Here is a 22,402-nt window from a genome sequence, read left to right on the forward strand (position 1 = left end):
AATGTTTCGTCATAATCACATTCTTCAATCGTCATTGGGTTACTACGCCCACAGATCACACATAAATGAACACTCAAGTACATTTCTTTTACATAACCTTTCACAAGTGCACATCACTATCTTCAGAAGGCTTTCCGGAACAGTTGCTCCCAGTATTGTAACTGCTGCCAGTTTGTTGTTTCTAAGTTTTTAACCTTATTTTGTAAGCGGTAGTCTCCACTGTTTTTTTTTTTTTTTTTTTTTCACACTAAAGGATACAGTTTGATTAATCTATTCCACAGTAAGTTATACCATAACTGTAAGAGCGAAATTTTAGCTATCACGCGTGACAAGATGTTTTGTCACTGTTCCCCAGTCACTCCATTCTTTTTAGTGTTCTTATCTATACTCCTGATGCTTTTACTACTTTTTTTAGTGACTACGATTTAAGAGGAGAGTCGAAAACTCCAAAATGCGAGAATTATTCAGAAATTAGAATTAAACGTGAGTGACATAATCAATACCTACTATGCCAGCATTGTATTACTTGATTTTTTATTTTTTAATACACTTAATTTGACTTTCAAGACTTATTGTTTTTTCGTATTCTATGCAAAAACAAATGAAATTGTGGGTATCGAAAATCTATTTACATCATACATATTACGTTGATTTTTTTTAGAAATCAATCAAGAAAAGATGGCAGATTCAAATACATTTTACGCTAATCTTCTATTATTAACACACCAAACAAATGAAAAGTGTTACTTATAACTACATTAAGACTACCATCGGCACGACATTAATCAAAAGTTTTCACAATATTATCAACACCACAGAATACAAAATTACTCCTAACAGAATACAGGCATAATCATACTTAAAGGCACCCATTCAAATAGCTACTTAGGGTTCACTTCAATTCCCACTAAAAAAGAAAGCGGGGGGGGGGGGGGTTTGCACAATATTATTTACTGTATTAATGACATACTTAACAGTAATACCTATAAATTATATGAAAATACCTCTACACAGAGGGGACTAAATATCTTGATCCTACGACTAATTTTGTTTGTAATCAAAAGTTCTGACGGCTGCTTTGCTTTCGGATTTGAATTCATATTATTTTGTTTTTATTATACTTATAAATGATTACAAGTAAATTTAATGAACAGGTTAACACAAAATTGTGAAGGAACTTTTTGTTTTAATTACGTACAATGGCATAACATGTTTCTCTTAATACAGAACATACATTTTATATGATTTACACATATTAGACAAAATATAGTACTTGCCATCTTCCAAAGTTTCTGCAATGGCTGGTTCTGATAATGGACCAACACCTTTAGCATTATAAGCTTGAACAACTACGATATATTTTGTAAACTTTTCCAAATCAGTAAGACGATAATCTCCTGGTAGATCTCCAACTACTGAGACTGTTGTGAAATTATACATTTCATCGGATGAGCTGTAATAAAGCAATCCTACTCAGTAATATGTTATATAGTTAAAAGTAAAGAAGTTGTTTTAAAATTTCTTAGCCCACAATCATACATATACTCTCATACATGAAACACATACGATTTATTTCGTTTTCTATACAAGAAACTACAACTTTCTTTGTTAACTACCATGACTCATAGAAACAAACTCAGCTGCCGTCAACAGTACAAAATTGTTGCCCGGTTGGCCAATATGACCAGATACATACTTTATTTAATTCGGAGGCATGGGAGATAAGACTACATTTGATATTCTGGCCGGTATTGAAGTGAAATGATTCCAGGTAATTCCATGGGGAAGGAAGGTTCCTCGGACCCACTACTCTATTTTCTAAGCTACATATGTACTTTTTTTTTTCTTTGTATCACTATGGCAAATTGTCTAACAAGTAGGACTTCATCACTTCATCGGTGCGTTAGCAAAATGAAACAACTTCTGGCATAAAGTAGGGATGGATATAATATATTGACGCAAATTTTAGCTTCTAATGAGCACTAGAAGTATGAGAAAAGCACATGGAATCGTGGATCTGGAAAGCGATGTATAGTGCTATATTTCTAACACCCCTTTTCTCTGAAACAAATGTGAATAAAATAGTTCGGACGTCAACCATGCAAATCAGGTCAGAGAATTGTGTTTTGTAGCACTTCCAGATCATACCTGCTATCTTGAAATCCGCTATATTGGATCGACATAAACTTCTTCAAATAAAAAGGGGCTCATGTGGGGTATCAAACAACAACGGCAATTTTTGAGCAATACAATACACTAATTAGTTTGTTCACATCTAGAACTGTTTACTACAGGCCCGTATTTATATATTCTGCGCCCCTGTGCTCTAAATAATTTGCCGCCCCCGCAAAAATTTTGCCGCCCTCCTGAAAACGACCAATGTCAGAATTGAATTCACAGTTTTCGGTGTCAATGAGATGAATAGTGACAGTTTTAATCCAATTCAACTTCAAGGTCATACTCTACTCCCCAGGGAGGGGGCGAGATTTTAAAAGTAATCGAAAACGACAGATATTAGTGTTGAATTCATAGTTTTCGAGGTCGTTGAACTTAACGGTATCAGTTTTGATGTTGTTCATCTTCATCTTGGGGTGGAGGTAGGAGAGGATGACTTTTTTAAAAAATAATTAGATAAGCTAGCTAATTAGTAACTACATACTTTCTCACGCTTGCGTGGGACTCTGCGGATTGCTAGTTTCAAATATTGCTTTATTGTGAATCTTAAAAAAAAAATAAAATAAAATAAAAAATTGCCACTCCTTAAATTCTGCCGCCCTGTGTCAAGCACAGAATAGGACTTACCTAAATACGAGCCTGAGTTTACAACTTATAGTACTTGGAATTTGACACATTTGAAGGGTAAGGGGAAAAAACAAAGGAATGTCACAAAACTACGTTTTCGAGAAAACGGCTTTGTAATATTGAAAACCGCGTACAAAATGAATAGGGTTGAATTACATGAACGATCACTTAATAAAGTTAAAGGTTATTGTACATTCGTTATTGTACGCAGTGAAATAGTACCGAGAGTCACCAACAGATAGGCCAAACACTCGTTAAAGTACACACATGAATATTCGTTGCTTTTCCCCCTTACCCTTCATTTGCTGTTTGTAGCAGATAACAAATGCGACACTACCAATGAACATACTCCATAGATAACATTCTTAACTAACTAACTAACTCTATGGCCTATGGAACCCGCAGGTTCAGTGCCGCGTTCACAAAAGCTCTCCACTGACTTCTATCCTTAGCTAATTGCATCCAGTTTCTACTTTGTATTCCTATCTCTGCGAGATCCATCTTAATATTATCCTCCCATCTGCGCCTAGGTCTTCCTAATGGTCGTTTTCCTATGGATCTTCCAGTCAAGGCTTTGAAAGCATTTCTACTTTCTTCCATTCTAGCTACATGACCTGCCCACCTAAGCCTCCTAGACTTGACGACCCTAACAATGTTGGGTAAACCGTATAAACTATGTAGTTCTTCGTTATGAAGTTTCCGCCATTCCCCATTCTCGTTCCTCTTGGGTCCGAATATTCTTCTCAGGATCCTGTTCTCAAATACTTTCAGTCTATGTTCTTCCCTCTGAGTAAGTGACCATGTTTCGCAACCATACAGAACAACAGGCATGATTATCGTTTTATATATTTTAAGCTTCAAATTTTTCGACAGAATTCGCGACGACAAGAGGTTTTGAACCGAATAGTAACACGAATTCCCTGCTTTTAGTCGACATTTAATTTCTTCGTGAATATGATTTTCATCTGTTAATATTGATCCTAAATATTTGAAAGTATCCACTTTATCAAAAGTATTATTTAATATTTTAACGCCCCCACAATTTGTCGTATTACGGTCCCGACGCACTTCCATGTATTTAGTTTTCTCTGCATTTACTTCTAAACCCATGTCCCTGCAAGCGTTTAATAAGATCTCTGCATTTATTTCTACTGTTCTCCTATCATCCCCTATTAAATTTACATCATCAGCATATGCCATAACCTGGTGAATACCGTTCAACTCTAGGCCCTGGTTGCTATCTTTGATTTTCCTTATAGCGTATTCCAGCACAAAGTTAAATAATAATGGCGACAATGCATCTCCTTGTTTCAGGCCATTTTGGACGTGAAAGCTCGTGGACAAAAATTTTCCTACCCGGACTTTACTTTGGGATTCACTTAAGCATATCTTAATTAATCCAGTTAGCTTTCTCGGTATTCCAAGTTCTGTAAGAACGTTGTACAATGTTTCTCTCCTAACCGAGTCGTAAGCCTTTCTAAAATCAATAAATAGTTGATGTACCGGGATATTGTATTCCCACTTTTTTTCGAGTATTTGGCGAATGGTAAATATTTGGTCGATAGTTGATCGATTTCGTCTAAATCCGCACTGATAATCTCCAATAATTTCATCTGCGTATGGGGTCAGTCTTGCTAATAGAATATTTGAAAGGATTTTATAGGATGTTGACAGAAGAGAAATGCCTCGATAATTATTACAGTCAGTTTTGTCACCTTTCTTGTGAATTGGAACAATGATTGACTCTTTCCACTCTTGTGGCAATTCTTCCTTGTTCCAGATAAGGAGAATGAGTTTGTGTATCTTGTTCCACAATTTTTCGCCTCCAGCTAAAATTAACTCAGCCGGAATTTCATCCACACCCGGAGATTTGTGTTTCTTTAATTTCTTTATAGCGGCTTCTACTTCTATTCGATTGGGTTCTGGAATATACGGTTCTGCGGTGTGTATCTCCTTTTCTCCACGCGCATTAGTTTTTGGCTGCGTGTTCAGCAAGTCGTCAAAGAAATCTTTCCATCTATTTAAGATGCTATCCGTATCAGTGAGAACTGTTCCGTCAGTTTTCTTTAATATATAAGCACGAGGTTGATATCCTTTCTTAAATTCGCCTATCCCCTTATACATGTCCCGAATATTTTTATTTTTACTATTATCTTCAAGTTCCTTAATTTTAGCTTTCAAAAAATCGCGTTTCTTTGTTCTAAAAGTTTTGGAAGTTTCCCGCCTGGTATCTGCGAAATTTTGTGTAGTTATTTCATTCGGATTTTGTAGCCACCGTAATTTTGCCTGTTTTCTCTTCTCTGCTAGTTTAATGCATTCTTGGTCGAACCATGGTTTGTTCCTACGTATTTCCGCGTGTCCCAATTTTTCTATTGCTGAACTTTTAATGCTATCTCTAATTTCAATCCAAGTATCCTCAACACTAGTGCATTCCGAGTCTTCTAAAACCGAGAATCTATTCGAAACTTCAATCTGGTATTCCTTTCTTACATGGCTCTCTTCTAATTTCTTTAAATTAAATCTCTCCGTTTTCGGACATTGAATATTACCTTTATTGAACGATAATCTCTCCCGTATTATCGCTACTACCAGGTAGTGATCAGTGTCACAATCAGCCCCTCTAAACGACCGGACGTCAATTATGCTAGATTGTCTTCTTCTATCTACTAAAACGTGATCAATTTGATTATGCGTTTTTCCGTCTGGTGATGTCCAAGTGTATTTATGAACGTCGCGATGTGGGAATTTTGTACTCTTCACGATTAGGTTTTTGGATGTTGCAAAGTTCACGAGTCTAACACCGTTGTCATTACTTTCCTTATGCAAACTTTCGTTCCCTATAATCGGTTTGAAAATATCCTCTCGTCCTACCTTCGCATTGAAATCCCCTAATAGAATCTTCATATGGTATCGCGGGAGTTGATCAAATATCAGTTCCACTTCTTCGTAAAAACTATCCTTTATATCGTCACCCTTATCTTCAGTTGGAGCATGTACATTTAAAACAATAATATCACACCACCGTCCCTTGAGAGTAATAAAAGAAAGTCTGTCAGTAACAAATTCAACCCGTTTAATTGCTGGTAATATTAGTTTGTGAACGAAAAACCCTGTTCCTAACTGGTGATTTTTATTTCCTTCCCCGTAAAAGAACGTAAAATTTCCGGAATTCTCAGATCCATTTCCTTCCCACCTAACTTCCTGAACTCCTACTAGGTCCATCCTGTATTTCTCTAACTCACTCGTAACAGATTTTAACGCGCCTGCCCTATAAAGACTTCTAATATTCCATGTTCCAAATCTCATGTCCATTTTCTTTTGCCGAGGTCGTGCCAAGTTATCAGTCCTTGTCCGAGGCTTTTGTGAATGTTTCTGAACAAGTACCTTTTTTTACAGGATGAGGGTGTTAGCCTTACCCAAACCCCCAAGCTGGAGGACCACTCCTAGTCGGCTGTCCGCGACTGCTTATTCAGTATATTCGCAGCTAACCTCTATATCTAGAGGCCTTCTTTTCGATCCGCAACCTGAGGACGCGCCATGCCGTGGTGACAGGAACCCACGTTACACGGGATAACATTCTTACCGGACCAAATTACGGTAATGTGAGAAGTGCAAGAGTCACCAGGATTCATAAAGTGGCTAAAACAGAAATTTGCAGTGTACCTAATATAGAATGAAGCGTCATAAAAGTGAATCCTAGTCATGCAAAGAAGCGTAATTTTTCGGTACCTCAAACCCGTTAATCAGATCACCAATGTAGCCCGAAAAAAAAAAAAAAAAAAAAAATCATATTGCAGCATTCCTGTGAAACGAGGAGACAAAATCTTGATTGTACACAAACGAACGTAAAGTAACAATGGTGTCTCTCTCATGAAGTTCTGAATGAAAATTTTCGTTCTTCACGCGTAATCATATCTGGTATGTCAATATATTTTTGTTGTTAAATATAAGACGCCCAAGATTGAATTATGCCACTGATTCCTTTTAGTATTGTTGCACTTCCATTGTTTTCCCAGCCGGAGCTGTTGTGCGTTGTACATCTTGATTATTAGATGATGTTCAACTATCCACCAAAAAGTAAATTCTTGCTACCTGCATTTGTCAAATAGCAATTTACATACAATTCTCTCAGATCAGGTAATACTATTTTAGCACATATAGATGTCACGTGTAGATTACCAAATTTCTGCACTAATCTATTAAATACATTCTGCAATGTTACAGGACTGTTCTGTTCTTTTCCTTGAGAACAATGAACAGGTTACCTTTAAATTAATTAGAAGCATGATTGTGTAGGAATTCGTTATACCATTTATGTTCACTGCAATAGCTTCACTTTCCTTTTTTGCTCTTTTATATTTAGAGTTCTCGGGTGGCGCATTCCAAATTGAAACCACTTGGTCAGCATTACAGACTTGAAGTCAAATTAGGTAACATCAGTTTGATTCTGTGAACATACTCGTTAGCATTATAATTACATGGGCCTATGGGGAGATATTCAAAATTAACAAAAAACTGGGTACTTACAAACGAATCCTCCCTTGAAAAATTTAAAGGTTTTGTCGTTTCAGAACTCTCAGCTGGTTCCTTCCGCAGTGGCAAGGTAAAAAGGATAAATACGGAAAGCAGAAAAAAGGAGTAAAGCTAGGAATACATACCACTATATAAAAGTAACGTACAAAAAAGATCCTGAGATGAATAGAGCAGAATGAAAAAAGAATGAACTGAATAAAAAAGAACGTGGTGTCTATGTTAGGTCACTATTGCCAGATCCAAAGTATGCATCAAAGGTAGGTACCCAAGTTCGTTCAATGTTGCTAGTATCAAGGTTCAATGCAGGATTGTATTTATGAATAAAGAAAGATTCTTTAGTTTCCCGTTGTTTTTTGATTTTATTGAATCTATTACCTTAACCTGTTTTATATTATGTGAATGTTGTTTTAGATGAAGCGCTAAACCCGACATGCCTTCTTCATGTGACTTTTCATGTGAACATGTTAGACTATCAAAAAAGTCACATGAAGAAGGCATGTCGGGTTTAGCGCTCCATCTAAGACAACATTCACATAATATAAAACAGGTTAAGGTAATAGGTTCAATAAAATCCCGTTGTTGAGGAAAAAACAACGGGAAACTAAAGAATCCTTCTTTACTCATAAATACAAACCTGCATTGAACCTTGATACTGGCAACATTGATCGAACTTGGGTACCTACCTTTGATGCATACTTTGGATCTGGCAATAGTGGCCTAACATAGACACCACGTTCTTTTTTATTCAGTTCATTCTTTTTTCATTCTGCTCTATTCATCTCAGGATCTTTTTTGTACGTTACTTTTATATAGTGGTATGTATTCCTGGTTTTACTCCTTTTTTCTCCTTTCCGTATCAATCCTTTTTACCTTGCCACTGAGGAAGGAACCAGCTGAGACTTCCGAAACGTCAAAACCTTTAAATTTTTCAAGGGAGGGTTCATTGGTAAGTAGCCAATTTTTTGTTAATACTCCTTAGCAGTTTGTACTGCGTATGGTTTGCGCTTATGGTCAAGTGTTCTCTTAAATGTTTACATTTTTCGTAGTTCTATATTACAATATCGTTTGAAGTTAACTAGGCAGGCCTTCAGGCTTTAAACTGTTCATACCAAATATCTGGAGCATTATGATATCCCATTCGTTGCCAGTCAGTGTTACATACTGTTTGCAAAAGTATTTCACGTGCGTGTATAAACTAACCGCAAAATGTCATTACTAAAGGGGAAATCTCATTTTCGCGTAGTAATCCTTGATTCTTTTTCTTAACAACATGTTCATAAGTCCATTCATTTATATAAAATCAGTTACATAATGCCTTTTTGCCGTAGGTTCGTTGTTTCGATAATGTGTCATATAGTCAATAATTTATTCGTCTTGCCAACTGACGCCTTTGTTTCTTTTTGATTGTGATGGAACTGATGTGTCTGATGTAACCTTTTGAACTGTTGGTCTTGTATCAGCATCAATGGAATCTGTTGTGATTACTCATTCTGTTTCCACACTCGTATCTTAGTTGATTTTCTCTGATGAGCTTCCTCTAAAACATACAGTTCTATTTTAAATTCTTGTTCTTCATCAGTTGGAAACTCAGCTATGTCATCTGCGATTGCTTTCTCCTGTTCTGTGATATCCGGTAAGTTTTACTTGAACCGTAACGTCTGCAACTGCTGGCGCTATGCGGCAACGCTTGACTTATTTAACGCTATTTCCCACTGTTTTTTTTTTTTTTTTGTTTGTTTGTTTGTTCTGTGACCCCTCCCTACACGCAACTCACGGAATTACAAACACATTAAACACAACAGGTATTCCTTAGGAGAGATTATGCACGACTTGGAACTTCTGTTTTTATGAATTTTCTTTCTGAGTCGGTATACACTTCGAGTCAGGTTCCATACCGGCAACGTCGCTGATGCGATCGGGAATACTATTAGCAGTCAACATTTTTGTTCTCACATCCTGGTGTCCGTACTACCCACAGTCGCAGTTTCAGTGTGCAGACGTATAGGTGGAGCGGCGAGGTCAGAACCACTTTGTGAATACTGTTAGCTTGCACTTTTCGCATTACCGTAATTTTGTCCGGTAAGAATGTTATATATCTAGTATGTTCATTGAGAGTATTATCATCTGTTATCTGCTACAAACAGCAAATATGTCAACTTTCCAAGTACCGTATGTTATAAACCTTTCCAGATATCAACAAACTAATTAGTGTATTACATTGTTCAGAAACTTTCGTTGTTGTTCGATAACCCAGCATGACCCACTTTTTATTTGAAGAAGTCGACGTCGATCTAATATAGCGGATTTCTATATGACGGGCATGATTTGGAAGTGTTACAAAACCAAGTCTCTTGACACGATTTACATTGTTGACATCAGAACTATTGTACTCACGTCTGTTTAAGAGAAAAGGTGTCTTGGAAATATAACATCGCACTGTACATCGCTTTTCCACATCCACGATTCCATGTGCTTTTCCCTTACTTCTAGCGCTCATTAGCAGCTAAAATTTGCGTCAATATATTATATTCATCTCTATTACGTGCCAATAGTTGTTTCATTTTGCTAACGCACAGGTGAAGTGTTGAGGTGTATTTGCTAAGTAAGCTAACAAATAACTAAACAAGAACAACTGGCTGATAACATTTGTTGACATTTTTTAAAAACATAAACTACCTTGTGGGCTCGAGGAGCTCCCCCCTGTGATTCCTAGAGTTAAGTAGGAAAGTTATCATGTGGCAACAATGCCTTGAGTTTTCTATTATTACTTAGGATTAATTTAAAACAATAGATCATATTCTAAGAAGCTATATCTATGAGCCTAAGATATTTGACATTTCTCTCTTTTGTCAGTTTCATGTAACAATAATAATTTCATTGGGATAGGATCCCGGGTTCGATTCCCAGTGGAAGAGCTTTGAAATTAGAAGGCAATGCGATAGCTCGGATTCCACTTTAAACTCTAAGCCCATGTTTCATATAGCTTTGGTGCTAGAAAGGACGCTAAACTCCAATCCAACTACCCAACAACAATAATTTCATTGGCTCCTTTGTAGGTATACATATGCTAAAGATGGTTATTCTCGAAAGAATATGAATACTGTTTAGGACAGTTGTAATAATCTTCTATCATTGAAATTAGCTTTTTGCATTTTTTTTCTTGAACAGACAGAGAAGTTCTTCAGATTTTGAAAGTTTTTTTTTTTTTATATATAAATAAAAATATGTACATAATTACTTTTTAATATATTTTTTCTTAGAAATATATACACTTTTACAAGAAGTATTTCTTCTATAGAGTTTGCTGTCACATTTTGGAAAATTTAATTTTGACATATCTTATATTCATAGATCATTCCTATTAGTTATATATGAGGTGTACCTTTAAAAATGTGAGAATGACAACTCTGTCGAAAGTATAAGTGTACCAGTGGGAGCAACAATGAATCATCGAAAAGGTGACGATAGAATCCGGAGGTCACTGTCATTCGTGAATAGGGATTGAAGTAGGGTCGTGTTGTCGAAAGAACAAGTACATATAACACTTGCGCGGCGAAATAAACCTGTACTTGGGCAGAGAATTAATTATACATTCCTAGTAACACCGAAGAAATCACCGAATGAGTGAGTTAAGTTATTGCACGAAGTATACGGTGAAAATGTGATGTTACGTACGCGTGTGTTCGAGTGGTACAAACACTTCGCCGTGGGACTCGACGACATTAAGGAAGATGTCATCCGAGTTGTCCTATCACGGCAACAAATATGGCAAAAAATTAATGACATTGTTAGGAACAAGCCATCTTTTGAATGATAGCAGGCACAGTGGATATTGATACAGAGTAGGTCCAAGAAATTTTTACGACCGTTTGAACACGCACAAAGTTTGCACTGAAATGGCACTGAAAAATCTCACCCGGGAACATAAAAACTTAAGGAAGAACATATGGAGTAACACAACGGAACGCCTGACAGAGAAACAGGTCTTGATAGACAGAATTCTCCTTGAAAAAGAGAGGTGAACTCTTTAGTACGATCCAGAAACGAAAAGGGAATTCACACACTGGAAAATTATATCGTGATCGCTAATGACAAAAGCACGTATGAGCAGCTTGAAAGTAAAGACCATGCTGATTGTGATCTTTGAAAAAGTTGTGCTTCTAGTTGAATGTGTACACCATGTAAAAAAAAAAAAAAAAAAAAAAAAAAAAAAAAAAAAAAAAAAAAAAAAAAGTTTGAGTTTTACGTCCCACGATTATGCCGGTTAGGCTAAAGGAGACGGTGATGATGAGTAATGAATGAAATGGTGGAATGAAGAAAGTGGGAGGAAACGGGAGAAACCCGAGAAAACCCATGCACACGGTGTTTGTCCACCACAAAGTTCACTTGGCAGAGGCTGGGATCGAACCCGGGACCCCATGCACCAGAGGTGAACGCTCTACCACTGAGCCACTGCGGCCCCTAAAAAAATAAAAAGTATTACCTGGAGGTTTTGACCAAGCTGTGAGAACGTGTATGAAAGAAAGACCTCAATTTTGATAGAATGAGTTGGATTGTGCAACACGACAACAATGCTCTCTGGCACACTTTGTCCTTAAAGTAGTTTCTGACAAATAAGATCTGAGTGCTGAAACTTCTACTTTTCTGCGAATTTAGAGCGGCACTAATTTTCTTTTACCTAAGGTGAGATAAGTATTAAATGGAAATCATTTTCAGCTGTTTCTAACAATGAAAATTTCGCATGTAAGCTGTCTTAATAAGAACGAGGACCACAATTAATTTGTATACTTCTTGTAATAAAAAGCACATTTTCCACTAATCTCGTTTCTTTTTATCCAAACCTCGTATGTTAATACTACATTAAAGCATCATTTTAACAGACTCTTTACTATCAACAATATTTAATGATTTACAAATAATTATTAAATACTGTAGACTATTTTATTACTACCTATATTTTCTGTATCCTAAGCGATAACCTAGAAGTTCTCCATTCCACAACTCTCTTTCTGGAGGTTGCCAAGTGATGCGAAGCTCCTGAGCGCCAATAGCCTCCACAGACACTTGTAAGGGTGGTCCAGCTGGTACCTCAGCTTCAGTCATTCCCTAGATAAAGTCAAAACAGTTTTAAGTGGACTTCTATTGTAAAATAACATGAGTGCATCTACATCTTATGTTTTACAGTTTAATGCGTTTTATTTGTGTAATATTTTTTTATATAAAGAAAATTGTTTTATGGATGTAAAAAATACAATAATAAAATAAGGCAAACTACAGACTTTTCTAGTTCTTTTAGGAAAACGAGAGAAAATTAAACGCTATATGATATAATAAATTTGCTTTCAACTCTAATGTATTAGTATTTTGAAAATGGCATAATTTTCGTAACTACCATATTATCATGATTTGAGAAAATTTATGTCATACTGCCACTAGTATCACAAACCTGCAAGATTTCACTGGGAGCGCTTGTTCCTAGTTGGTTTTCAGCGTACAATCGAAAATGATACATGGTAGCTGGCTTCAGACCACTGACCAACACTGTCGTTTTATCTCCAGCTATCATAATTTGGGGATTATGCTCATGCCAGGGATCTACAAATAATTAAAAAGAAACCTTTAGTATAAATTTCAGTAATTAGATTAAATTTTTAAAGAATGAATGGTTCGATGATGGCGCACCCTGGCTGGTTCACAGCCATTTTCCTATGATCTTTCTATTTCGTCCTACTTCTTTCCCTTCTTGTTTGATAAAGGTTTTAGTGAAAGTACTTACGTGGTGTACTTTATGAGAGTGTGTGATTGGTTTTACTACTTGCTGCTATATAATTTCTCTCTCTCTCTCTTTTAGATCAAAAAAATCTCTCGATTGGTTTGACGCAATTTTCCACCCTTCCATATCCTAGGCCATACTTTTCATTTCTTTGTAGGTTTTCTTCCGTATGTCTTGTATTATTTCGTCCGTATATTTCAATCATGCCCTTTCTCTAAGTATTTTTCTTTCTGCAATTCCCTCCATAGCTACTAGCGTGATTCCTCCATGTCTCATAATATGTTCAATCATTCTATATCGACTTTTTGAAATATTCTTCAATATGCTCCTTTCCTTTTCTACCACTTTTAATACTCTCTTATTTGATACTTCACCTGACTATCTAATATTCAATATTCTTCTATTACACCACATTTCAAAGGCTTCTATTCTCTGTTTCCCCTCTTCTCCTAGTGCCCTTGTCTCACTTACAATGCCATACTCTACACATATACTTTCAGGTTATTCTTTAATTCTATGCCGATATTTCTGGTTACAAACTTCTGATTTTCTTCAAATGCCCTTTTCGCCCGCGCTATTTTGGATTTTACATATTGTTTACACTTATTGTCGTTCGTTATTTTACTCCCTAAGTAACAGAATGCCACCTGCTGCACTTCTTCCACCAAGTGGTGACCTATTTTGATCTTCATTTTTCTTGTTTCTTTTCTGGCGCATCTCATAACTTTTGTTCTGCTCTTGTTGCTCTCCATGTTGAATTTTTTGCTAAGTAGCTGTTCCATATCATTTTGACCTGTCTCTAATTTTTTTCTCACCGCCTACCAACATTGCGATATTATCCGGAAATCTAAGCGTGTGTATTTTGTGCCCATGAAGTTTTCCTAGGCTGTGTATGCCCTTGATTTATTTTATTGCTTCTTCAATACAAAGATTAAACAAAATTGGTGACTATGAGCATCGTTGTCTAACCGCTTTCTGAATTACTGTTTATCCTCTCTCTCCTTCTACCTCAATTGTTGCCATCAGTTCTTTGTATAAGTTATATATATTATTCTTTGCTCCTTATAGTTTATTCCGGCTTCCATCAGAATCTTGAACATTTTGTTTTATTTTACATTACCATTTTACCATTTTTTTTCAGGGCCACAAACGCTACTTGTTCTTTCCACTCGATCTTTTTTTTTTCTTTTAACAATCCTCTTAATGCAGATATTGCTTCCCTAGTCCCGGTTTTCTTCCTGAAACCAAACTAGTCATCTGCTAGTACTTCTTCTATCTTAGGTTCTAATCTTCTAAGATTATTTTTGTCAAGATTTTTGAAGCATGCGTAAGGAAGCTTATCGTTTTGTGATCTTCATAACTGTTGTAATTACTTGTCGCTTCCATAGAGCATTTCCAAATATTTCTTCCAAGTTTCCACTTTAACTCCAGCTTCAATCATGGATCTTCCTTCTTTATCTTTAAATACATTGGTCTTTCGTCTCCTAGATTTGAAGTTCCTCTTAATATTCTTATAAGACACATCTAATCTTGCTGTGTTCATATTCCTTTCAATTTCTTCACATTGTTGAATTATCCAGTCCTCTTTGGCAAATCTGCATTTTCGGATGATCTGATATTTGTTCTTTTATACTGTTTGTTAGCCTCATTGTTGTAGATATTCTTCAATTTCCTTCTCTCGTCCATTAAATCTAGACTTTCCTAGTGATCCATTTTTTCCTTGCTATTTTTTCTTTTCGTGACCTAATACTTCCTTTGTGGTAGTGAGCAGACCAGTTTTATGAATGACTGTTCCTTGTTAATTTCTCCCTTTGTTGGTTCTTGTGCTATCCTTTATGTTGTCTTCTTAGCGTAACTTTCTTAAATTTCTTTGTTCTTCAACTTACCTCTGTCAAGTATTCCAATTTTCTTCGTTTTTTTAACTTCTTAAATGTCATCACTTTTCATCATGACTAAGTTGTTGTCATTGTTTACATCCGCTCCTGGGTAACTTGTATAATTCTTAATTTGGTTTCTGAACCTTCTCGTATAATCTATTTGGTATCTATTTAGATCTTTCATTTTCCATGTATAAATTCTGAGACTTTGTTTCTTGAGCAAAGTATTTGTTACTACTAGCGTGTTCTTCGTGCAAGATTCAATCAGTCTTTCTCTTCCTTAATTGTTTTTTCCCAGTTCACAGTTTCCTACTGTTGACCATTCTGTGCCTTCTCCTACGATAGGATTTCGGTCTCCTACTAGGATAAGATTTTGTTTTCGTTCTTTCATGACGTTTTGGATAGTTCATAAACTTGTTCTGCTTCTTCATCATTGTGCACTGTCGTTGGCAGATATATTTGAGTGATAGTTGCAACCTCGGTTTGATAGATAGGTGTACTGCTATGACTCTGTCGTTTACTAAGTTGTAACTTCTTACTCGTCATCCTATCCTTTTATTCATTATAAATCCAACTCCAGTAAATTTGTTTTCCGTATCCGAGTTAATAATTCCGTATCCGAGGTTGTACATTCACCTGACCAGAAATAATCTTGTTCTTTCGATTTTACTTTGCTGATTTCCATTATATCCACGTTTAGTCGTTGGATCTCTCTTTTCAGATGTTCTAGCTTTCCTGCTATGTTTGGACTCCTTAACGTCCCATTCTTTAATTTCCATTGCCTGTCCATAACTAAGCGACTTCTTATTTCCCCCAAAATCCGTGGAGCTGACTGCTTTTGCAGTATGGGATTTTGACTTTTTTGCTCCACCCATTTGGAGTAATTCAGTTTTAGAAATGGACATTCCCATGCTGCGTGTTCTTGGGAAAGATATAGTGATGGTTTCCTGTTGTCTCTGACAGGTTAGGAATGCAATTTTTTGCCGATACTCTACTGGTTTTCGGCGTTGCGCACTACTACCGCAGGCACGCCTAGACCTTTCATGTAGACTAGAAGCCTCAGTGTCAGAATCCCTCTATAGGGCAAAGTGTCAAAGTAAGGTTTCCCAGGACTCGATCCTAAGAGGCATGTGGGGTGTCCTAACACACCCGAGCCCCTATGATAAATTAACCATATGTTTTTATCGGGAGAAATATTTGAGAAATTTGATACAATAATGAAAGTTATATAGTTCTAAACATTTAACGAAGTTTATTATACATACCTCTAAATAAAGTATGCCTGATAATGTTACCGTCGATTGTTGATTCTATTTTTACTGTATGGCTTACTAAAAATGAAAAAATGAAATGAAATGAAATCTTTAAGTTTTACGTCCCACGGTTATGCCGGTTAGGCTAAAGGAGACGGTGATAATGAGAGATGAGTGAAATGGTGGAATGAAGAAAGTGGGAGGAAACGGGAGAACCCCGAGAAAACCCACGAGCACGGTGTTTGTCCACCACAAAGTTCACTTGGCGGGGGCTGGGATCGAACCCGGGACCCCAAGCACCAGAGGTGAACGCTCTACCGCTGAGCCACCGCGCCCCCTATGGCTTACTAAGTCAGATTATCGTTTCTCTTCTTTCTTTCTTTCTTTTTCTTTTTTTAAAAATAATTAATTAAGCATAAGGCAGATTCTAAGGTATATTTAATTTTTCGCTTTTGCGTGTTATTGAGATAACAAGAAAGCTTACTCTTAGTTGAATGAGTAGGATGCTTCAGGGTTAAGTTTCCTTTGATGTAGTCGAAGCTAGAAATACAGAATAACCGTCCTATGTTCAATTCAAATGTTAAGCTTGACACATTGAGGCGCTATAAACTGACAATAATCTCGATGACAATCAATGATAATACATCAATATATAGTAAAAATCTATGCTAAGTGTTTTCCTGGTGATAGAGGTGGTAATGCCAGTAATACGATCACTGTGAAAAAGAAAGTAAACAAGCATAGCATTACAAACTCAAATATTACAAGAGAAATGGATGAAATAATTGATTTTTTCTTACACCATATTCTATATACATGGAAATTCAATGAATTCGAAGAATGAAAAAAAAAAAAAAAAAAAAAGAAACCTGAATTAAATCGTATAGTCAGCTCACCGGCTCGATAATCTCGATCTTCATTACACTCACACAGTTTCTGCTCTTCGAATTATAAACCCAAACATATGAGAATTGTTACCATAACTTCATAACAATTTGTGAGAAATTTTAAAACATCTAGTCTGAAGCCATTTTTTGTACTTTGGAAGTTGTACAATGAAAACCACAGCGAGGAAAGGTGTATAATGTTGAGATGGTTTCTAATGTGATGTGGTATTTTCAGTTTACCTACTAATCCGTTAACAAACAAGAAGTTTCATGAAATAAATGACTTCTTGTTCTTTTAAAGAATTTGTTTTTGTATTTCAATGGGTTAGCTATAATAGGAACGAAAACAATTCTACTTCTGAATGCCACTCATTCTAGCTTTGGAACTTCTTGTATAAAATAACAGACAAATTCTGACCAAAGCATATATTAACTAATAAATAATAGCGTTACAGTTTCGGCAAATTAACTTTGCCTGCATCAGACACATTATGAAATACAATTTCTAAGATTACAGCTTATATACTTCTTAAAGTGAGAGGAGGTATTCCATGAACCAATCATATTCGTCCTTTCCTTTAACAATTTTTAATTAATCCAAATTCAACTTTTAATGATCAACTTTCACTTAAGAGCTAAACTTTTAATTGGCACACCAGTGTATGAATAACTTTCACTTTTGAAAAACATAAACTTTTAATTGTCTATCCGTTGTTCAATACACCTGTTTTAACCTCTTCTTTCTTCTCTGTTTTATCCAATATCTTTCTCCATACATCATGTATATTTAGTCCGCTATTCCAATTCATAAGTTTCTCGCTTCCTTCCTTTCTTATCCATTCTGCCTCTTTCCATTTTCTTATAATGCTTCTTTTCTCCTTTTCCAGTTCCTCTACGCCTTCCCAGTCTATTTCATGTCCTGTCTCCCTTACATGTTTATATATAGCGTTACTATCTCTCTTCAATCGAACGTCGTCCCTGTGCTGTTTAATCCTTTCTTGTAACCTCTTTCCTGTTTCCCCTACATAACTCATATCACATTCTTTCCATTTAATTCTATATACAACCCCCTCATCACTTATTTGAATCTCTGTTACCTTCCTTTTCCTCGTTCGCAACGCATCTAACATTCTTCTGCTACCTTTTCTGTACGTTAAACGTAACGCTATTATTTATTAGTTAATATATGCTTTGGTCAGAATTTGTCTGTTAATTCTACTTCAAATAGGTAAGTTCTAAAAGTAATAAATTCAACCGCAAAATAATCTCTTCGGCTGAGTTTTAAAATATATAATTCAGTGGGATATATTGTGGTGTGAGATAAAAATATGAGGGCATATGAAACGTTGACGAAATTTGGATTAATTCTCAAAGGAGCAGCCCCGCGTACCGTATTCACTAACGCTCTCGCCTTTGGTGCGAGAGATCCCGGTTCAATTCTCGGTCGGAAAGGTGTAATAGCTTTTTCAGGTCAGGCGTCCTGAGTGAGGTTTTTCCTGGGTTTTTTCTCATTCACACTAGACAAATGGTACCTATCATAATGGTCCCAGGTCGCTTCTTTCCTTCCACATTCCTTTCTTCCTCATCAGCTCTCAGAAATCTAATTCCTAACCATAACCCTAACCCCAATTCTCTCAGGAGAGGTAAATGCTCGTTTTCGATAAGTGTAAGAAAAGTCTTTGCCTGGAAAGTAGTTTACTTTCAAATAAATCAATGAATAAAGCATTATCTAGTTTGTTCAATATACAAATTATAATGTTTTGAAAACATTTTCAAATATTTGTAATAATAATAATAATAATAATAATATAATAATAATAATAATAATAATAATAATAATAATAATAATAATAATAATAATAATAATAATAATAATAATAATAATAAAATAAGAAACCGGTAATAAATTAATTCATCTGAATAAAATTGTTTTTCAACGGTTTTCGTAGTTTTGAGTACTCGTTTTTCTTTCAGTATTCGTTCTACTATACAGATACAAGACAAACCGAAATATAAAAATCCATGTAAGGTAATCATTATTCAACAAAGTACGGTCCAAGAAGCGTTGAAAAAGAATGTGTCCAACTAACATCACGTATTCGTCCTTTACACTATAGTATGTGATATCCACATTAAACACGTAGGCTTATAACGGTAAAAACGTGCAGAAGAAATTATTTTTACTTCATTACCGGTGATGAAGAGTACTAAGAAGCCATTAATTTTCATATACTTTATTTTAAACAACATATCCTTTGTTTTCTTAAGAAAGAAAATTGTTAGCTATTTTTATTTTTATTTTCTGGGGGCAAATACAGGGTATTACAAAAATGTGTCGCAACATTTTGGGAACAGGTTCCTCACATCAAAATAAGAAAAAGAGTTCATATGGACCTGTGCTCAAATGTGGATAGTTTCGGAGTTATAGGGTGGCGAAAACGTGAAATAAGTGTACTTTAAAAGTTCATAGCCCTATTATTATGAAACCTATCGTAGTCGTGTCAAGACATCACTGAGGAACTAGTACGTGAACTATCCAAATATCCGTCTTTCAGAACCTTCGGTACTTGCACAATCATTTTTGAAAGGCTGTTTGGGAGTACTTGATCACTCTTCACCTTTCTCTCTAAAAATTGGTGTGCAAGTACTGGACCATTCTTATAAGTACTCCCAAACAGCCTTTCAAAAAACGATTGTACAAGTACCGAAGGTTCTGAAAGATAGATATTTGGATAGTTCACATATAGTTCCTCAGTGATATCTTGACCCAACTACGATAAGTTTCATAATAATGGAACTATTGACCTTTAAAGTTCATTTTTTCACGTTTTCGGCACCCTATAACTACGAAACTATGCACTTCCGACCGCAGGTCCATATGAAATTTTTTCCTTATTTTGATGTGAGTTTTTATTCTCAAAATATTGTGACACCCTGTAAAGCTGGTGGTATTAATTGTACAGTTTAATTGTCTGTAAATGAGTCTCGATTACTTGAGAAAAGATGGACTGTTATCCAGATAAGCGAAGCAGTATACCACACCTATATTAAAAACTAGAAGCAATTTTCCAGAGATCGAACTTCATAAACATTGAAAATATCATACAGAACTACTGTTGTCATATTGCATAACAGTTACCTGAAAATTCACTTTTAAGAAATTTCGGTAGAAAGATATATACTAGTTTATATACATTTTTTTAAAAATTTGTTAAATGCATTTAGAAGGTTCCTAGAATACCAAAATGGCAAGATAGACTGCAGTGTTCGAAAGGAACTTTGGTTGAAGCACAGTGTCTGCAATCGAATTTAGGAATTTCTAAGGATTTTTTCCTCGCACAAGATATGACTCTAGTTTAGTTATACTTCCTAGAATATACAGTTAAAATTTTTGTGTCGATACAGGAGAAGGGTTTTACCATTATCTCAGAGTGTGTAAAAAAAAAAAAAAAAAAAAAAACACTTTTATCTCTAGTAAATGACAAGCGGTAGAGAAATTATACAAGACATATGATCCACTGTTTTTGATCCAATCACATGTAAGGCAAATTAAATGGTAAAGGTAAAGGTAAGCTTCCCATCCAGACAGCCCAATGACACCCATGGGATCTGTAAACGTAATACTTGAAACTTCCATGACCATAGTACATAAAAGAGATGCTGTCATCAGCACCATTCTCAGGTTGTGTAATTATTACAAGGCAGTCTAAAAAGTAGTGAGCCTTTTGTGCACGAGATGGTATTAGTGTCCCGAATCTCAGAATATATCAATTGCAGCGGGTCAGGTCTAACGTCATTTGACAGTTGACATTTGAAGCTGGTAATTATAGAATTCTTATAAACAGATGCAAGGTATTATGCCGTAAAAATGAGTGAACTTTCTACGAAATTGCGCTACACTTTACAATTTTATTTAGGTCAAGGTGCATATGCTGCGCAGGCCTGTGAAGAAATTTGTACTGTTTATAGACAAGATGAGTTATTAAAAGCAACAGCCAAAAGATGTCCTAGCTGCAAATTTCAATATTAAGATGCTTCTCGCAGTCAGTGACTAATTTTAGCAAAAGTGGATGACATTCTTACAAAAGTTGCGCAAGATTGCCACGTAAGCAGTCACGACATTGCCAAAGGCATGAATATCTACAAACAAACAGTGTGAAACAATTTGGAGAAAGTTGGCTACAGGAAGAAGTTTGACGTTTGAATGCCACATGATCTGACTCAAAAACATTTACTTAATCATATTGATATTTGCTAATATCTGCTAAAACGTAACAAACTGGAGCCATTTCTGAAGCAGTTGATCACGAGTGATGAAATTTAATAACATACGACAACAATGTGGAAGAAAGATTATGGTTGAAGTAAAAACTAGCTACACAGTCTGTGGTGAAGTCCACAGCGATGCCCAGGAAACTTATGCTATGGATTTAGTAGGAATGAAAGGGCATCGTCCACCACGAGTTGTGCCGTCAGTCAAAACGATAGACTCAGATTTGTACTCTCGGCAATTAGCGTGAGTGAATCTAGCAATTCAAAAGAAACGTCCGGAACTGGTCAATGTAAAGAATGTTACATACCACGCTGTTAACGCCAGATCGCATACATCTTTAACGACCCGTTTGAAATTGAGAGAACTTGCTGGAAGGTTTCAATGCATCCACCACATAGCCCGGGCTTGGTACCGTCGTATTATCATTTGCTTCGGTCTCTGCAGAACTCTCTGAATATTGTTAAGTTAGTTTCGAAAGAGGTGCGTGAAAACCACGTGTCATAATTTTCTGACCAGAAACTACAGAAGTTCTACAGCAACTGGATTATAGTGTAGCCGGGAAAATGTTAGAAGGTCATCAAACAAAATGGTGCATATTTGGCTTCATAATATTATTTTAAAATTACAATAAATGAATTCTCAATTTTGATTTCCTAAAGCTCAATACGTTTTAGACAGCCTGATATTTATGTTACTAGCCCTAACTTAAATTGGGACTACCGTGTTTCTGAAACGTTGCTTCGTCAGTGTTCATAACTAGTCATTACAAAAATATAAAAAAATCTACAATATTGTTAGAATTTAATATTGAAAAAAAAATGTGCAAAAATTAACATATACTAATGGATGGATTACACTGAGGTAAAGAAAATGATATATAGGTACGTTGTAAACCTAAAAAGCGATGCTGTACTATTTCTATATCACCTATTAGGATGAAACCGATCCTAATGTATACCCTAATCAAGCTTTTCATTATGATGCTAGCAATATAACATTACATA

At 35.7% G+C, this 22,402-nt stretch overlaps 1 protein-coding gene across 1 annotated transcript in view; it reads right to left on the reverse strand.

Moving 5' to 3' along the window:
* Positions 1-22,402, reverse strand: part of LOC145687313 (cell adhesion molecule Dscam2-like) — a 1,291,367-nt gene that overhangs the window by 54,848 nt on the left and 1,214,117 nt on the right. Inside the window, exons 17-19 of the mRNA XM_081760775.1 lie at positions 12,782-12,930; positions 12,287-12,441; positions 1,278-1,453 (exon numbers count right to left, since the gene is read on the reverse strand). Of these exons, the coding sequence (XP_081616901.1) occupies positions 1,278-1,453; positions 12,287-12,441; positions 12,782-12,930 (480 nt within the window). The remainder of the gene's footprint in view (positions 1-1,277; positions 1,454-12,286; positions 12,442-12,781; positions 12,931-22,402) is intronic.

The sequence above is a fragment of the Thermobia domestica genome, chromosome 6 (assembly GCF_964235325.1).
Source record: "Thermobia domestica chromosome 6, izTheDome1.hap1.1, whole genome shotgun sequence".
Classification (NCBI taxonomy): domain Eukaryota; kingdom Metazoa; phylum Arthropoda; class Insecta; order Zygentoma; family Lepismatidae; genus Thermobia; species Thermobia domestica.